At 45.6% G+C, this 14,815-nt stretch overlaps 1 protein-coding gene across 1 annotated transcript in view; it reads right to left on the bottom strand.

Moving 5' to 3' along the window:
- Positions 1-13,444, bottom strand: part of ARMC9 (armadillo repeat containing 9) — a 96,143-nt gene extending 82,699 nt beyond the window's left edge. Inside the window, exons 1-5 of the mRNA XM_034780545.1 lie at positions 13,360-13,444; positions 11,372-11,459; positions 9,681-9,806; positions 7,036-7,206; positions 4,001-4,191 (exon numbers count right to left, since the gene is read on the bottom strand). Of these exons, the coding sequence (XP_034636436.1) occupies positions 4,001-4,191; positions 7,036-7,206; positions 9,681-9,806; positions 11,372-11,425 (542 nt within the window). The 5' untranslated portion in view covers positions 11,426-11,459; positions 13,360-13,444. The remainder of the gene's footprint in view (positions 1-4,000; positions 4,192-7,035; positions 7,207-9,680; positions 9,807-11,371; positions 11,460-13,359) is intronic.
- Between the last annotated feature and the right edge of the window lie 1,371 nt (positions 13,445-14,815).

Genomic DNA, 14,815 nt, shown 5'->3' on the forward strand with positions numbered 1-14,815 from the left:
TGGGGGACACCACTATTTACCTCTCTCCATTCTGAAAACTGACCATTTATTCCTACCCTTTGTTTCCTATCTTTTAATCAGTTACCAATCCATGAGAGAACCTTCCCTCTTATCCCATGACTGCTTATTTTGCTTAAGAGCCTTTGGTGAGGGACCTTGTCAAAGGCTTTCTGAAAATCTAAGTACACTATATCCACTGGATCCCCCTTGTCCACATGCTTGTTGACCCTCTCCAAGAATTCTAGTAGATTGGTGAGGCATGATTTCCCTTTACAAAAAACAGGTTGACTATTTCCCAACAAATTATGTTCATCTATGTGTCTGACAATTTTGTTCTTTATGATAGTTTTAACCAATTTGCCCGGTACTGAAGTGAGGCTTACTGGCCTGTAGTTGCCAGGGTCACCTCTGGGGCCCTTTTTCAAAATTGGCATCACATGAGCTATCCTCCAGTCATTTGATACAGAAGCTGATTTAAATGATAGGTTACAGACTACAGTTAGTAGTCCTGCAATTTCACATTTGAGTTCCTTCAGAACTCTTGGGTGAATACCATCAGGTCTTGGAGACCTATTACTGTTTAGCTTATCAATTTGTTCTAAAACCTCCTCTAATGACACCTCAATTTGGGACATTTCATTTATAATATTTTATTATTTATTATTTAGTCATATATAATATTTTATTTCAATTCTAAAATAGTTACCCCAAAATAGGCATACGGACTGTGCATGGAACACAAGGCATTAAGTTGCACAAATGCAAATAAATCAGACAAAAAAATTAAAGGCGAATAAGAAAAAAGTTAATTTATTTGTAATGGAACATAATAATGAACCACTGCTAATTCTTCAGCTTTAATGAACAAAGCTATAGAAATCATTGTATTCATTTTTCATAGTTGACTGAATCTGGAATTTAAGTTTATGTTTTGTCATTAGACTATCAAGGGTCATGGCCTTACATCAGTGAATCAGAATACAACATTTCTATAAGAGGCTTGGATTCCAAGAACTTGTATGAAAACTGGACTAATCCATGAACCATCTGCTGTCTGGAATGCAGTTTTCTTTCTAACTATCTGACAGATAAATCTTCCCGTAAGCACCAGAAAAAACAGTGAATCGGAAAAAAAGACAGCCTTTGTCTCTTAAAAATTCCATACCAACTACCCATTTCCTCAGTCATCACCCTCCATCCAATCTGGTTTCTGCTTGCTGAAAAGGTACCTAACAGATGAACAGTTGATATTTTTCAACAAGCAGCAACAATTTCCTGAGATTTGCTGTTCTGTGTGTTCAGAGCTGCTCTTACATCTCAAGTTTCCCTGTGTTTCACCAGGTTGGAAAGGATACAGGATTCACATTTGCCAGGTTTGCGAGTCTGAACTCAAGACAATGATGCACCACTGAATACTATACAGTATTGCCAGGTATACTGTATGTGCTTACATCCCTTTCTGCCTATCAGATTTTCAATATATCTCACACCAGAGGCAACATGCAGGGGTGCATGCTGGGTCACATACCCCCCTCAGGTTGCTGTGAACACCAAGCTGCCCTTGCAGGGCTCAGAGTAAACTGACCCGTGGCCCCACAAGGAGTCCATGGCCAGGCGCTGTGTGAAATGCCATGGAGGCCCGACGCACCCCCTTCAGCTCCTGGCTCTTCACCACAGCTCAGCAGGTCTCTCCGAAGCTTGCTCTGCTTGGCCTGCTGGGGGGAGGAGGGCTCTGTCCTTCTCACACTACCCCCCAGTAGTTTCCAGCTTGCTCGGCTCCTCTCTCCGACAGCCAGGCCCAGGTGGGAAGCGGAGGGAACGGGACAGAGCCATTTCTGCCAGGTGAGGGTGGCCGCTCCAGGTCACTGCTTCTGTGTAGCATGCGAGAGCCTGGCTGGGGAGGCAGTGGCCCGCACGGCAAGTAACCCTAGCGGGGCGTGGAGAAAATGGCAGCCCCGGACCAAGCACGGGAGGGGACTGGAGAATGGTCGCTGGGGAAAGCACCGGGAGCAGGTTCTCTGTGCTCAGCCAGAGTAGGGGCACTGCTCACGCTCCTCTCCCTATTGAGGTGTCTGAGAGGATGTGGAAGCTCCAGGGAAAAACGTTGTTGCTGTGAGTTCCCCGCCCAGGGCCCGGGGCTGGCCAAGCAGCACATGCTCCCCACTCCTGCGGTCCCAGCCCCCAAATGCCAGCGTAATTGGCTGCCCTGGCCCAGGGAAGTGAGGCTGGAAGGGTCCTGCACCCAGAGGCAACGCACTTGGTGTTCACATTCCCCCCCCAACCTTTAAATTGTGCCCCCCAGCTCTTAACACTTACATGTCGCCTTCTGCCAGCACTTTAGACAATACATTTAGTCCTTTTCCAGAACAATAGGGTTCTGTTTTAAAAATATCTGGTCTCTATCATTAACAAGACTGCTTAGTAGGTTAGCGACTCTTTCTTCTTCTTGTTTGTTTTAACTTTGGAATTGAGCAACTGACTTGTTTTCAAGGAAGCATGTGAATTGTATGATTCCACAGAAGCTGTGAGTGACTCAGGATTAGTATCTTGGACAGTGAGATCCTGGAGATAAATGAAATGTTTCTCGTAGAACAGCATGTAAAAAGGCTGCTGAACAGAATTCAGAAAGTAATCGGATCCCACCTTTGAAACCAACCAGCCCTTGGCCTTTTCTCATTATTTGCAGCAAGTCCCAAAGGAAGCGGCAGAATGTTCCTTTTTTAGTTTCAATTTGACTTACCGGCAGATAGCGAGTTGCCAAATGCATGCAGTCTGCCCAAGGGTCAAGCCAGCACCACTAGCGTCATCTAGACATCCTTTCCTAACCATCAATCTGGGCAGGTACCTGGAAGTGGATTTACATATAGGCCGTTTCCCTCGCGCCCCCCTCCCCCCCACTATTAAGTCAATGGGGTAATTGCTATAAAAGCTCCAAACTAAAAAAGACACAGAAAGATTGAATCTACCTATGACGTTTAACCCTAATGCCTTTCTTATTCTCTTCCCACCTTACCTCTGCAGTGACAGAAGATGTAAATTCTGAAACAGCCATACAAGGGCAAAGGCCAAACGTGTCTAGCTGACAAAGCACTCTCAGGAACAACATGGGTATGACAACGTTGTTAAACATAGCTATAGATTCTCAATAATTTTTTGGAAAGGAAGTTCTATGTAATGCTGCTACAGAAGTCATAGGAAATGTTGGCTGGACATGTTGGGGGACAGTTGCATTCTCATCATCTACTGGAGGGAGGACTACTTATGAAATAGAGTTTTCCCTCTTCTCCCCATTAACTAAGGAGGCTTGGGTTCATTTCTCAACATGTATTTCAAACAGGTTCTTTACACATAGGCCGTGTCTACACTACCACTTATGTCACTCAGGGGTCTGAAAAATACACACCCCTGGGCGACGTAAGTTTCGCCAGCCTAAGTGGTAGTGTGCACAGCGCTATGTTGGCGGGAGAGCTTCTCCTGCCAACATAGCTACCACTGCTCATTGAGGTGGTTTTATGATGTCGACAGGAGAATTCTCTTCCAACGGCATAGAGCGGCTACACAAGCGATCTTACAGCGGCGCAGCTGTCTCGGTATAGGTGTGCCACTGTGAGCTCGCTAGTGTAGACATAGCCTTAGTTATCAGGCTTTTCACTGAGCTTTGGGACCCAGCAACAGTGGGTTTTGTTGGGCAGCAACCCAAAAGTAGTATGAAACATCGATCAGTGTTGCCACATTGTTCCCCACGGGTATCTGCATTTCAGAGGCAAGTGGGACAGTGATCCTATTTATCAACACACCATCTGCAAAACACTTTGGGATCGTTCAGTACACAAGCCTATGTAAGTGACTGTAAAACGTTACTATGTAACTAACAGCGCTTAGACTGCATCTCACCACAAATATCCTTTTTATGATTTACAATTTCTGCAGAAGGAAAAAATAAAAAGCATTATCAGACTAAACAGTACTCAGCCTCCATCAACCCTGTGAGAAAAATCATTAACAACAAAAAATCTGTGCAAAACAAATATTTACCTGAAAAAGTTCTTTAAAGGATGGGTGGACCATGGGGTTGGGAACAAAAGGCAAAGCATAGAAGGGGAGGAATTCTGTGGTCTGGCTCAGTGCAGCCCCTTTAGTCTCCAGGTATGTTTTAAAGTGAGAAATCCTTTCATCAAAGTCAGCTTTGCCCTAGGAAACAAAGAAACAGGCACCATTATTTAGAAGACAACTTCTGTGAGTGTTTAATGGGACTGGCAGCTGCAAGTGGAGACTAAAAATTCAACATCAAGCACTAATTCTCCATCCCACAGTAACTGCTGACCAAGTACTGCGAATTGCTTCTCAGTGGCCAGCCCAGAGAACAGCCCTCATTCTAGCTAGTCAGAGAGCATTTCACCTGGTAACTTATCCAAAAGGAAAACGTAGAAGGGTTCTTCCATGTTAGGACCACGGAGCCAAGAGAAATAAGGGAGGGCCACTTGCTTTATGAGCAAAACAGTCTTGAGGACTTGGAGCAGATTTCTGCAGGTCAAGTGCCATATCCTCATTCAGCAAGTGGAGAGGAAGTCACTACTTGATTTTAAACATGTTAAATAAGCCATCTCTCGTATCGCTGGCAAGCATCTTCATTAATGATCTGGAGGATGGCGTGGATGCACCCTCAGCAAGTTTGCAGATGGCACTAAACTGGGAGGAGTGGTAAATACCCTGGAGGGTAGGGATAGGATACAGAGGGACCTAGACAAATTAGAGGATTGGGCCAAAAGAAATCTGATGAGGTTCAACAAGGACAAGTGCAGAGTCCTGCACTTAGGACAGAAGAATCTCATGCACTGCTACAGACTAGGGACCGAGCGGCTAGGCAGCAGTTTTGCAGAAAAGGACCTGAGGTTACAGTGGAGAAGCTGGATATGAATCAGCAGTGTGCCCTTGTTGCCAAGAAGGCTAACGGCATTTTGGGCTGTATAAGTAAGAGCATTGCCAGCAGATCGAGGGATGTGATCATTCCCCTCTATTTGGCATTGGTGAGGCCTCATCTGGAGTACTGTGTCCAGTTTTGGGCCCCACACTACAAGAAGGATGTGGAAAAATTGGAAAGAATCCAGCGGAGGGCAACAAAAATGATTAGGGGACTGGAGCACGACTTATGAGGAGAGGCTGAGGGAACTGGGATTATTTAGTCTGCAGAAGAGAAGAATGAGGGGGATTTGATAGCTGCTTTCAGCTACCTGAAAGGGGATTCCAAAGAGGATGGATCTAGACTGTTCTCAGTGGTGGCAGATGACAGAACAAGGAGTAATGGGTCTCAAGCTGCAGTGGAGGGAGGTTTAGGTTGGATATTAGGCAAAACTTTTTCACTAGGAGGGTGAAGCACTGGAATGGGTTACCTAGGGAGGTGGTGGAATCTCCTTCCTTGGAGGTTTTTAAGGTCAGGCTTGACAAAGCCCTGGCTGGGATGATTTAGTTGGGGTTGGTCCTGCTTTGAGCAGGGGGTTGGAGTAGATGACCTCCTGAGGTCCCTTCCAACCCTGATATTCTATTATTCTATGATTCCTGGTATAGTAAAAGCTACACAGGAACACAATCAATGGGTCAAAAATCATCTTCAATATCACACGGAATATATTTTGCTGGTAGATATTTATTTCATAAACTGCTTTAAAAAGAAGCATTGTCCTAAACCTAGAAGAGACAAGTGTAGATAAAAAAAACAAAAAACACCACCACCACATTTTTACTAACAATCATTCTCACTTAAGCCACTAAATTACACATTAGTTAATGAAATAATTTTTAAAATATAATTTACTTTTCATGGACTTCTGTCAGATTGGACAATTAAATAAAAAAAGACTAGTCGGTTTCATCTACTGGCTGCTAGTACCACTGCAGTAGTGCGTTGTTTAGAATAGATCATACACACAGCCTGAGACTATTTGGGTATGTCTACACTACAATTAAACACCCATGGCGGACCCATGTCAGCCGACTTGGGCACGTGGGGCTTGAACTACAGGGCTGTTTTACTGTGGTCCCAGAGTCTGGGCTCCGGTCAAAGCCCGAGTCAGCTGACACAGGCTGGTCTGGGTGTTCAATTGCAGTGTAAACATACTGTTTGCCTTTTTTACATTGTTTAAGTGTTTTTTAAAACAGATTTCGTATCAAATTTTACCTGACAGTTTCCCTTTTTGTTGGCAGTCATAATAAAGCAGAAAGGAAACAAGAGAGAACGCAAAGGCTCACACAGTGGGACATTTATTCTAGCAGATACCAATTCTCACCTGTTAAACACTGTGGACAGCTTTGTTAACACTAGGTGGCCCATTTAAACTGACTTTTCACAACTTGATGTGCTACTTTTCTATTGTGTAGTTACTATACATTCCCCTGAAGCTATTCCCGTTATAAAGTATCATTACTAGGGTTCAGAATAAATTAGTTAAGGTTACGATCATGCTTACAATACAAATCTAGATTTCGGACCACACTCTAAAACCTGCAGAAAAGGTCATCTGAGCCCAAAATAACAGAAATGGTAGATGAGGCTAAAAAAAGACTTTTTTCACCAAAAAAATTGAGGTGTCAATCAATCTTGAAATATGGAAGTTTGAAATAATGAGATGTTTTTCCTGTTTGGTAGATTCTGCCCATTAATTTGATATTAATTAATAAGATTTTAATTAACATCTTATTTGCCTTATAGATTATTGAATGTGCACTGGAATAAAATAACCTCCCATGAATTCAAGGGCAAGATTTTAAAGGTAGACCTCCCTTGGAACTCTTTGGAACTTGACAGCACTCAAAACCTTATAGGATCAGGTTCAGGTGAATAATTTCACCTCCAAACTTCACTAGCTCAAGCATCTGCTTTCAAGACAAACTCAAATATAGGCTCCTGTTGAAGGAATGGATTTGCCTGGGGATACCTACAGACCAATCCATCCTAATCCATTTTGTTTTGGCAAACACCAAGATTGGAGAAGATACACACAAAAATTAAAATAAGTCCAAACTGAAAAGCAAACATACAGGCTTGCCCACAGAGTGCTTCAAGAGGTAGATGGCGAAGTGGATGTGAAGATAAAACTCCAGCTTCTGGGCAAGAGGTTCATTGTCTCGGAGAGTAGAGGAAATATGCTCCTCCCAAAGTTCAAAGAAAACTTTCTGATCTCCATCTTCAAATGCTGTAAGCAGATCCTTCTGCAAAAGAGAAGAGAGTTCATTCAACCCCACATATAGATGGGCAACATATTCAAAAGTACCTGACTTAAGAGCTTAAGTTCCATTTTCCAAAGTACTGAAATCTCTTAGCTGTTTTCGAAAATTTTATCCAAAGCTTCTCCCAATTCACCAGTTACAGACTAATTACATTAACCGTATTTCAACCTGGACCAGCATTTGGATATTTTAGCTCCACATGCAGTTTCTTATCCTAATTCTCCGTGCCACCCAGCAGTAACTATTGCTCTTCCCTGCCCACCAGCCAGCATGAATTAGAACCAATTAAAGTGCTGCTGAGACAGCACTGAGAGATCACGAAGGAATCGATGCCTGCATGGCGGACACAAAACCCACTTCAGTGGGCCTCTGATCTTGTGACTTCAGCCAATGCAAGTGTGTTTGCATCATATTAAACTTGCCCCTTCCTCAGATATGGCTCTTTTCATTCATTTTCTTTTTTGGTAGCCTCTCCTTCAGGGGGTTGTTTTTCTTATCATCAGCCTCTCTCATCATGTCTATAGAAGTGAGCCACAAATGTACATGTCCCTGGATTTTCTCTCTGACTCTCCTTTTTCCCCTGCTATCTTCATGTCTCCACTATCAGCTCCTGGCTGTTTGGTAATCACACACTACGAAATATTTCTAAATACTAGAGTCCTCTGTTTTTCATGTATACTCACCTTACCTTAGACCCCCTACCCACTACAGTTAGAAACCTTGGGAGTCATCCTAGATTCCAAAGTTACCCGTATCTCTCTGCTCTCCCTGATGAATGAATTTGTCTATCCCCACCTCTAGGGGACAGCTAGAATTCACCCTTACCATCTCCCAGCCTCTGAAAAATAATCCACATTCATGGTTAGATTACTCCTCATCACAATTAATTCAATTTATGGTCTTCTTAAATCCCTATTTATCAAACTTCAGAGAGTTCAGAACACTGCAAGCCTCTCTCTTGATCTAGAAAACTCAGTTATAACAACCTCTTTCCTCCATCACCTTCACTGGCTTCCTGGCCATCTCCAGACCCAATTAAAAAATGCCCTCCTGGTTTTCAAAATTATTCGTTAACTTGCTTCATTCAACCTCTTGGCCTTCACCTTATCCTACACCCCCAATCACTCACTCTGCTTTTTCTTCATCTCCTTTCCTCAACCCTCCACAGTTGGGAGACATTGACATTATTTCTGTTGCCCTACCTCGCTCAAAAAAAATAAAAAATAAAAATCACACCTTAAAATCTCTCTGTAAGATGGAGATGAAACTCTGCCCAACTTTCGCTCATTCCTCTTCATTTAGCCTTCCCCTTTCCTCCTCTATGATTAGTGTGCAAGAAAATAATACAGGGGATACAGGAAGAAACATTCAATCCATACATATCAGTTTATCCATGTCTTCATAATAATGAGGTAGAGTCCCAGGAGCAGAGGGGGTACGTAATCCCTGGGTATATTTGAATAAGTTAACATGACGTATGTATTTATTTTGTTTTGTAAAGTGTGCCTATCCCACATTCTAGAGCACATTTACATATAGTTTTATACAGAAACATTCAGAACATTTCAAAACGTTCATGCTAACATCCTCCTAACCAATCAGAAATTACAACTTTGCGACAACGCACTCCTACCCTCCTCAACAACTTGGGACATAACATGACCATCAAGGCCTAAAGCCAGACCATAGTGTCTAGTGATTTTGGGTGCCTCATCTTTGGGCGTCCTATTTGACTTGTCTTAAAGAAGCCTGGTTTTATGAAGGTGGGAGTTTAGAAGTGGAACAGGACAAAAAGCAGATGTTTTGATTCGCTGGCAATTCCGAAAACACAGGAAAGACGTTCAGTTTTGGTCAAACCAAAAGTAAACATTTTCTAAATATCGAAACAAATTGTTTCGAGTCACACAAAACATTTACACAAAACTGAAATGTTTTAATTTCGGCCATTTAAAAAATTTAAAGAGAATTTTAAAACAAAAAGTCATTCTGAACTGAAAAACATCGAAACATTTTGATTTTTTCAGAATTTTTTTTTTTTTTTAAAACACCAAAATAATTTGATGAAATTGACTGGAATTCGTGAAACGTTTAGGTGTTGCTGACTTGTCATTATTTGCCAAACAAAAGTTTTGTATGAAAAGTTTCGTCCAGCTCTACTCAGCACCTTCTGAAAATCAGACCCTTCCAAGGAGCATCAATCTGGAAACCTAAAAACTGAGCCATCCAAATTCATGAGTTGCATTTGAAAATTTAGACCTTGGGTTCTGTAGGACTGTGGTTACTGAGGGGGTGAATTTGAGTTGAGGTCCTTTCACTGAAAATACCCTATCAGCCTACTCCTGTTTAAACCAAAAGTTAGAGTAAGCATTTCAGATTATTTCAACTGATGTAATAGTACAGTGCCTCTACCTGTTCTGATCATTAGCTAGTCAAACCAAATATAAAAGATTTGTTACCTGGATAATCAAAGCTTTTGAATCTCTCAAGGAACCACCTGCTGTTTTAGGTAATGGCTTCCCTTTTATTTTACATTCCTTTGTAAACATTTTCACTGTGTCTTCAAACTCTGCAAAGTCTAAATACTAAAGACACAAGAACACACAGATAAACTCTAAGCTTTTTAATGTTTAAAACAGTGACCAATGAATAGGCAAACTTATTGAAAGGTTTGCTACAAAGCTTTACTATAGTCAGTTGATTTTTTTTAAATCAAGAAAAGCAACTAATATCCAGTAATGCAACATTTTTTTTAAGCTTGGTTAAACAGATAGTCACATAACTTTCTTGTAATTAACACTTTCTGAAGGTAACATCATCTACAGGTAATGGGACTTCTAGCATCAGGAGAGTCAGGCAAATGCTGTGGCAGAATTTTAAAAGATCTGATAATTTTACCATCACTTAACTTAATATATCTTAACTTAAACAAACCACATTCTTCAGGGCAAGCTGCAAAGGTCCAGAAAGATTTCTCCCTCCTCCATCCAAAATGTACAAAACTAGCCACATTACAGGGTCTGGGGGAGGTTTGCCTGCCTCTGAAGTATTAGCCAGTGCTAGAGGCAGGACACAAACTTGGGTGGACCAACAATCTGGTCTGTCTACCTATGGCAAATCCTGTGTTTGGCTTTACCATTTCATGAGAAATTCATAAAGTACAAATTCAGACTAAAAACTGTTGGTATGAAAGCGCAAAAAGAGAGAAACCAAATCACAAGAGCAGAGCCTCTGTCACCAGGGCCAGCTCCAGGCACCAGCCCAGCAAGCAGGTGCTTGGGGTGCTGCTCCGGAGAGGGGCGGCAGGTCCAGCTATTCGGCAGCAATTCGGCTGCTTGGGGCAGCCAAAACCCTGGAGCTGGCCCTGTCTGTCACCAGAGTAAGGAGAAAAGATATGTCAATTACATGATGAAGCAAGTTGTATGTACTGTTTGTGGCACAGAGCTAAACAGGTGACTGTATCACAGCAAAGCCTTAACTTAAAACTAATTTAAAGAAGAAAATTAGTATGTGTGTTACTGATGCCGAGATGATTAAAATTGAAATAATGTATGTTGATGTTTCACCATTCATGCTGTTTTCTTGTTTGTTACGTTTTGGATATACCCCAATCCTGTAAAGAGTTACACAAGTTATTCAATTTCATACACTGCGAATAGTCCTACTGAACGCAATGGCACTAATCACAGTGCATAATGTTAAGTATATATTTTAACTCTTTGTAGGATCAGAGCCTTAGGTTAGACAATAACAGGGGACTGGTACATTTCACTTTCTAATTCTCAGGTACTAGTATATTTGGTCTGGGAGTCTAACATCACAGCGAAAGATTAAACAAATGCTTTTCACTGTTTATTTTAAAAATTTCATTAACACAATTCTATTTATATTATGTTTTGCAAAGCCTTTTTAAAATAAAATCTTTTGGGTCCAAAGTTAGTTGATAGTGTTCCTTTAACTAAGGCCCTGATTTTGCAATGAGCTCCATGCAGGCAGTGCCCCATCACTAGGGCTCCACGCAGCTGCAAGCATCTGCCCACATAAAGTAATGGCAAGATCAATGCCTAACAGTTACAAATTTGCCCCTTCCCCCATTCCTATGTGTAGGCACCAGATGATTTCCTCTTTTCTATTCCATAATAACATCTACCTCTTTCACCAGTCCAAGTAACTCGGCTTCATAAGCGAGGACGTCTCCCATCATTAAAGGTTACTGCTGAGTCTCACTGAAGAAAGACCTAAAAGTCATCAAAACACATAGAATTATTAGCACCACTGGTTATCTATCATTCACACATTATCTATCAGAGTGTTTCTCAAACAGTGGGTCCCGGCCCAATGGGTCGCCATAAGGTTCTAGATGGGTTGGCAGGCCCAATGCAGAGGGGAGGCCCCAGGAAAGGGGGCTTGGGGAGAGAGCATCCACACCCACCAATCATCAGGAAGCAGAGGCTCCTGTCTCCTGGGGCTTGGCCTGGCTCCCCACTCCAGGCTTTGAGACCTGGTACACAGGGTTGCAGCGCCACTGATTTGGCTCAGCCAACCTGAATGTCACTGAGACCCTGGGTGCCAGGTCCCAAAGCCAGGAGCAAGGAGCTGAGCCCAGCCTCATGGGACAGGAACTGCCACCCTGGGCTGAGTGCAGGGTAGGCTTGCTCTCCAACCAACCAATCCACCAACCACCACCCTGCAGCCTCCCTTCTGGAGCAGGCCATGATTAGGATTGTGGTAATGGGATGGAGGATGATGCTGTGGCAGGGTGCTGGAACAACTTTTATAGTGGGGGTGCTGAAAGCCATTGAACCAAACTATAAACCCTGTATATAATGGAAACCACTTCAAGCCAGTGGGTGTTGCAGCACCCCCCACCCCCCTAATTCCTGCATCTATGTGCTTTGGGTGGCCTGTCAGTGGCCCATCGGCAAGGCGAGGAGGAGGCAGCAGAGGGGAAGAAAAAGGATGCTGGCCTATGATTTTTGCTCCCAGCCGCCCACCCCTGCCATGAATTTGGACTCTAGGTGGGTCACATAAAAACACAAAGTACAGTTGGTGGGTCACCTTAGGAAAAGTTTGGGAACACTGGTCCATCAGATCTCCAGTAATGCTCCAAAAAGGAATTTTGTAAATATATCTTCTCGGTGCTCCATATCTCAGCCCCAATCCTGCAAAGAACCAGCCAGCCCGTCTCCTTGAAGTTCCATTGACTCAAATGGAGAGTCTCACAAGTGCAGGGATATGCTTGGCTAGTGTCTTGCAGATGGGGGGCCTAAATCATCATCAAGGACCTTCACATCAAATTAGATCCATTTACATCAGCACAGCAAGTTCAATGGCATAACTGGAAACTGGCAGGGGCTAATCAACCAACATCGCCATCAGTACACGAGGGCATAAGAACCTCGGTGGCCGTTTTGTCCACGGCACAATAGTGAGACTCTTTATGGGTTCCTGTTGCACAAGATGTAAGTGTGGGCGTGAGCAGGGGAAAGCACACCTGCAGGAGCTGGCTGGGAATGGAAGAGTAAAGCCAGATTGAATAGTCTAGGCTGGCTTGGCTTGCGGCCACCTACCCTGCGATGCCAGCCTTGCCTGCTGGGGCTGATGCCCTACAAAACTGAACATGAGCTAGTGGCTCTCCAACTTTTGTACTGGTGACATAGCAAGCCCCTTATAAACACCTTTTTATTGCTTTAACCCCATTAGAAATGCTGGAGGCAAAGCGGGGTTTGGGGGGGGGGCTGACCGCTCGCGACCCCCTCGTGTAATACCCTTGAGGGGTCCCGCCCCCCAGTCTGGGAACCCCTGGGCTAGACTCACCTGCCCCTCCCCCTGGCCAAGCCCTGGCGCCTGGGCAGAGACTGGCAGGAGGAGCGGGGGCAGCTCCGGCCCTGCCACTGGCGAGGCTCTGTGCCCGGGGGGAGCCTCGTTTCTGCGGCCCCCCCAGCTCGGGCCTGAGCCCCCATCACAGCCACCCGCCCCAGGGTGGGGGGGAAACCCTCATCCCCGGGGGGGGAGCCCCCTCCCCATCCCCCCACCAACGGCGGGGGGGGGAGCCCGCACACGAGCCCCGCCCGGGGCGTCCCCCCATCCCTGTGGGGGGCGGGGAGGTCTCGCTACCCGGGGGCCGGAGCCTCCTACCTGCTCCGCTTCGGGTCCGACCAGGCCGCTCCCCCGCCCGCTGCGGCGTTGCCTGGCAACGGCAGCTTTCCCCGCCCGCGCTGAGGCCGGGGTCACGTGCTACGGCTCGGCCAATCCGGAAGTACGGGGCGGGGGCCGGGACCATGGGACAGAGGGGGGCGAGGACGGGAGGGGGCTGAGCGACGCAGGCTGGGTGCCCCCCCCCCCGAGACCTCGTGGCAGCGACGGGCGCGGGGGGGGGCCGCTGGGCCGGGCGCCGCCTGTCGCAGCGGGTGTACAGCGCCTAGCACGGCCGAGCCAAGTGGCACCCAGCGCTGCCCCGGCCTCAGCGCTCACTGCCGGGACAGCTGAGGAGAGGGGAAGAGACTTGCCCAAGGCTACTCAGCGGGCCGGCTGGGAAGAGACTGTGGGTCTCCCCCCACTTCAGTGCCCCCTCGGTGGTGAGGGCCCGGCCCTTTGAAAATCGAGCCATTGGGAAATTGTCCCTTCCCACTACCCCGCATGGTGAGCAAGAGTCCCCATTGTACAGATGGGGAAACTGAGGCCGAGAGGGAGCAAAGTGCGTGGTGCAGGGTCACGGCTGAGAATGGACCCTGGAGTGCCCCTGACTCAGGCACATTCTCACCCCAGCAAGAACAGCGACATGTTTAGCTATTTTATTAGTCTCTAACTTTGAACGTGGCAGCCTCGCTAAGGGCTAGTCCACACCGGCAGCGCTTTAACGTGGCTTGGGTGGTTGTGGCCGAGCGCTGGGAGCACTCCCAGCGCTCTAAACAAATCATCTCCACGGGGGGCGTAGCTCCCAGCGCTCTAAACAGATCATCTCCACGAGGGGCGTAGCTCCCAGCGCTGGTGCACTGTCCACACTGGCGCTTTACAGCGCTGAAACGTGCTGCGCTCAGGGGGGTGATTTTTCACACGCCCGAGCGAGAAAGTTGCAGTGCTGTAAATTGCCAGTGTAGACAAGCCCTTTTAAGTATACACAGTCTAAAAAGGCGGGCCCTCTCGTGACTGCAGACTGCCTTCACAGTTGCTGCTCTCTAACAGCTGAAGTCAGGAGAGCTGCAGGCCTGAATGACATCTTTGTGTTTGCTCCAGAGCTTTCTAATATTCTATACAGCATTGCTCCATGTGGAATTAATGCTTTGCATTAACTAGGAAGGGGCTGTGGTTTCAGTCAGAGAGGCTCTGTCACATACATACACCTCTACCCTGATATAACACTGTCCTTGGGAGCCAAAAAATCTTACCGCGTTATAGGTGAGACTGCGTTATATCGAACTTGCTTTGATCCGCCGGAGTGCGCAGACCTGCCCCCCTGGAGCCAGGGCCCGCTCCAGGCACCAGCCAGGCAAGCTGGTGCTTAGGGTGGCAGATTGTTCGAGGTGGCATTCCGCCCAATCCTTGGGCGGCACGGCCGCCTTTTGTTTGTTTGTTTGTTTGTTTGTTGTGCCGC

This window comes from Trachemys scripta, chromosome 9, assembly GCF_013100865.1.
Source record: "Trachemys scripta elegans isolate TJP31775 chromosome 9, CAS_Tse_1.0, whole genome shotgun sequence".
NCBI classification, from domain to species: domain Eukaryota; kingdom Metazoa; phylum Chordata; order Testudines; family Emydidae; genus Trachemys; species Trachemys scripta.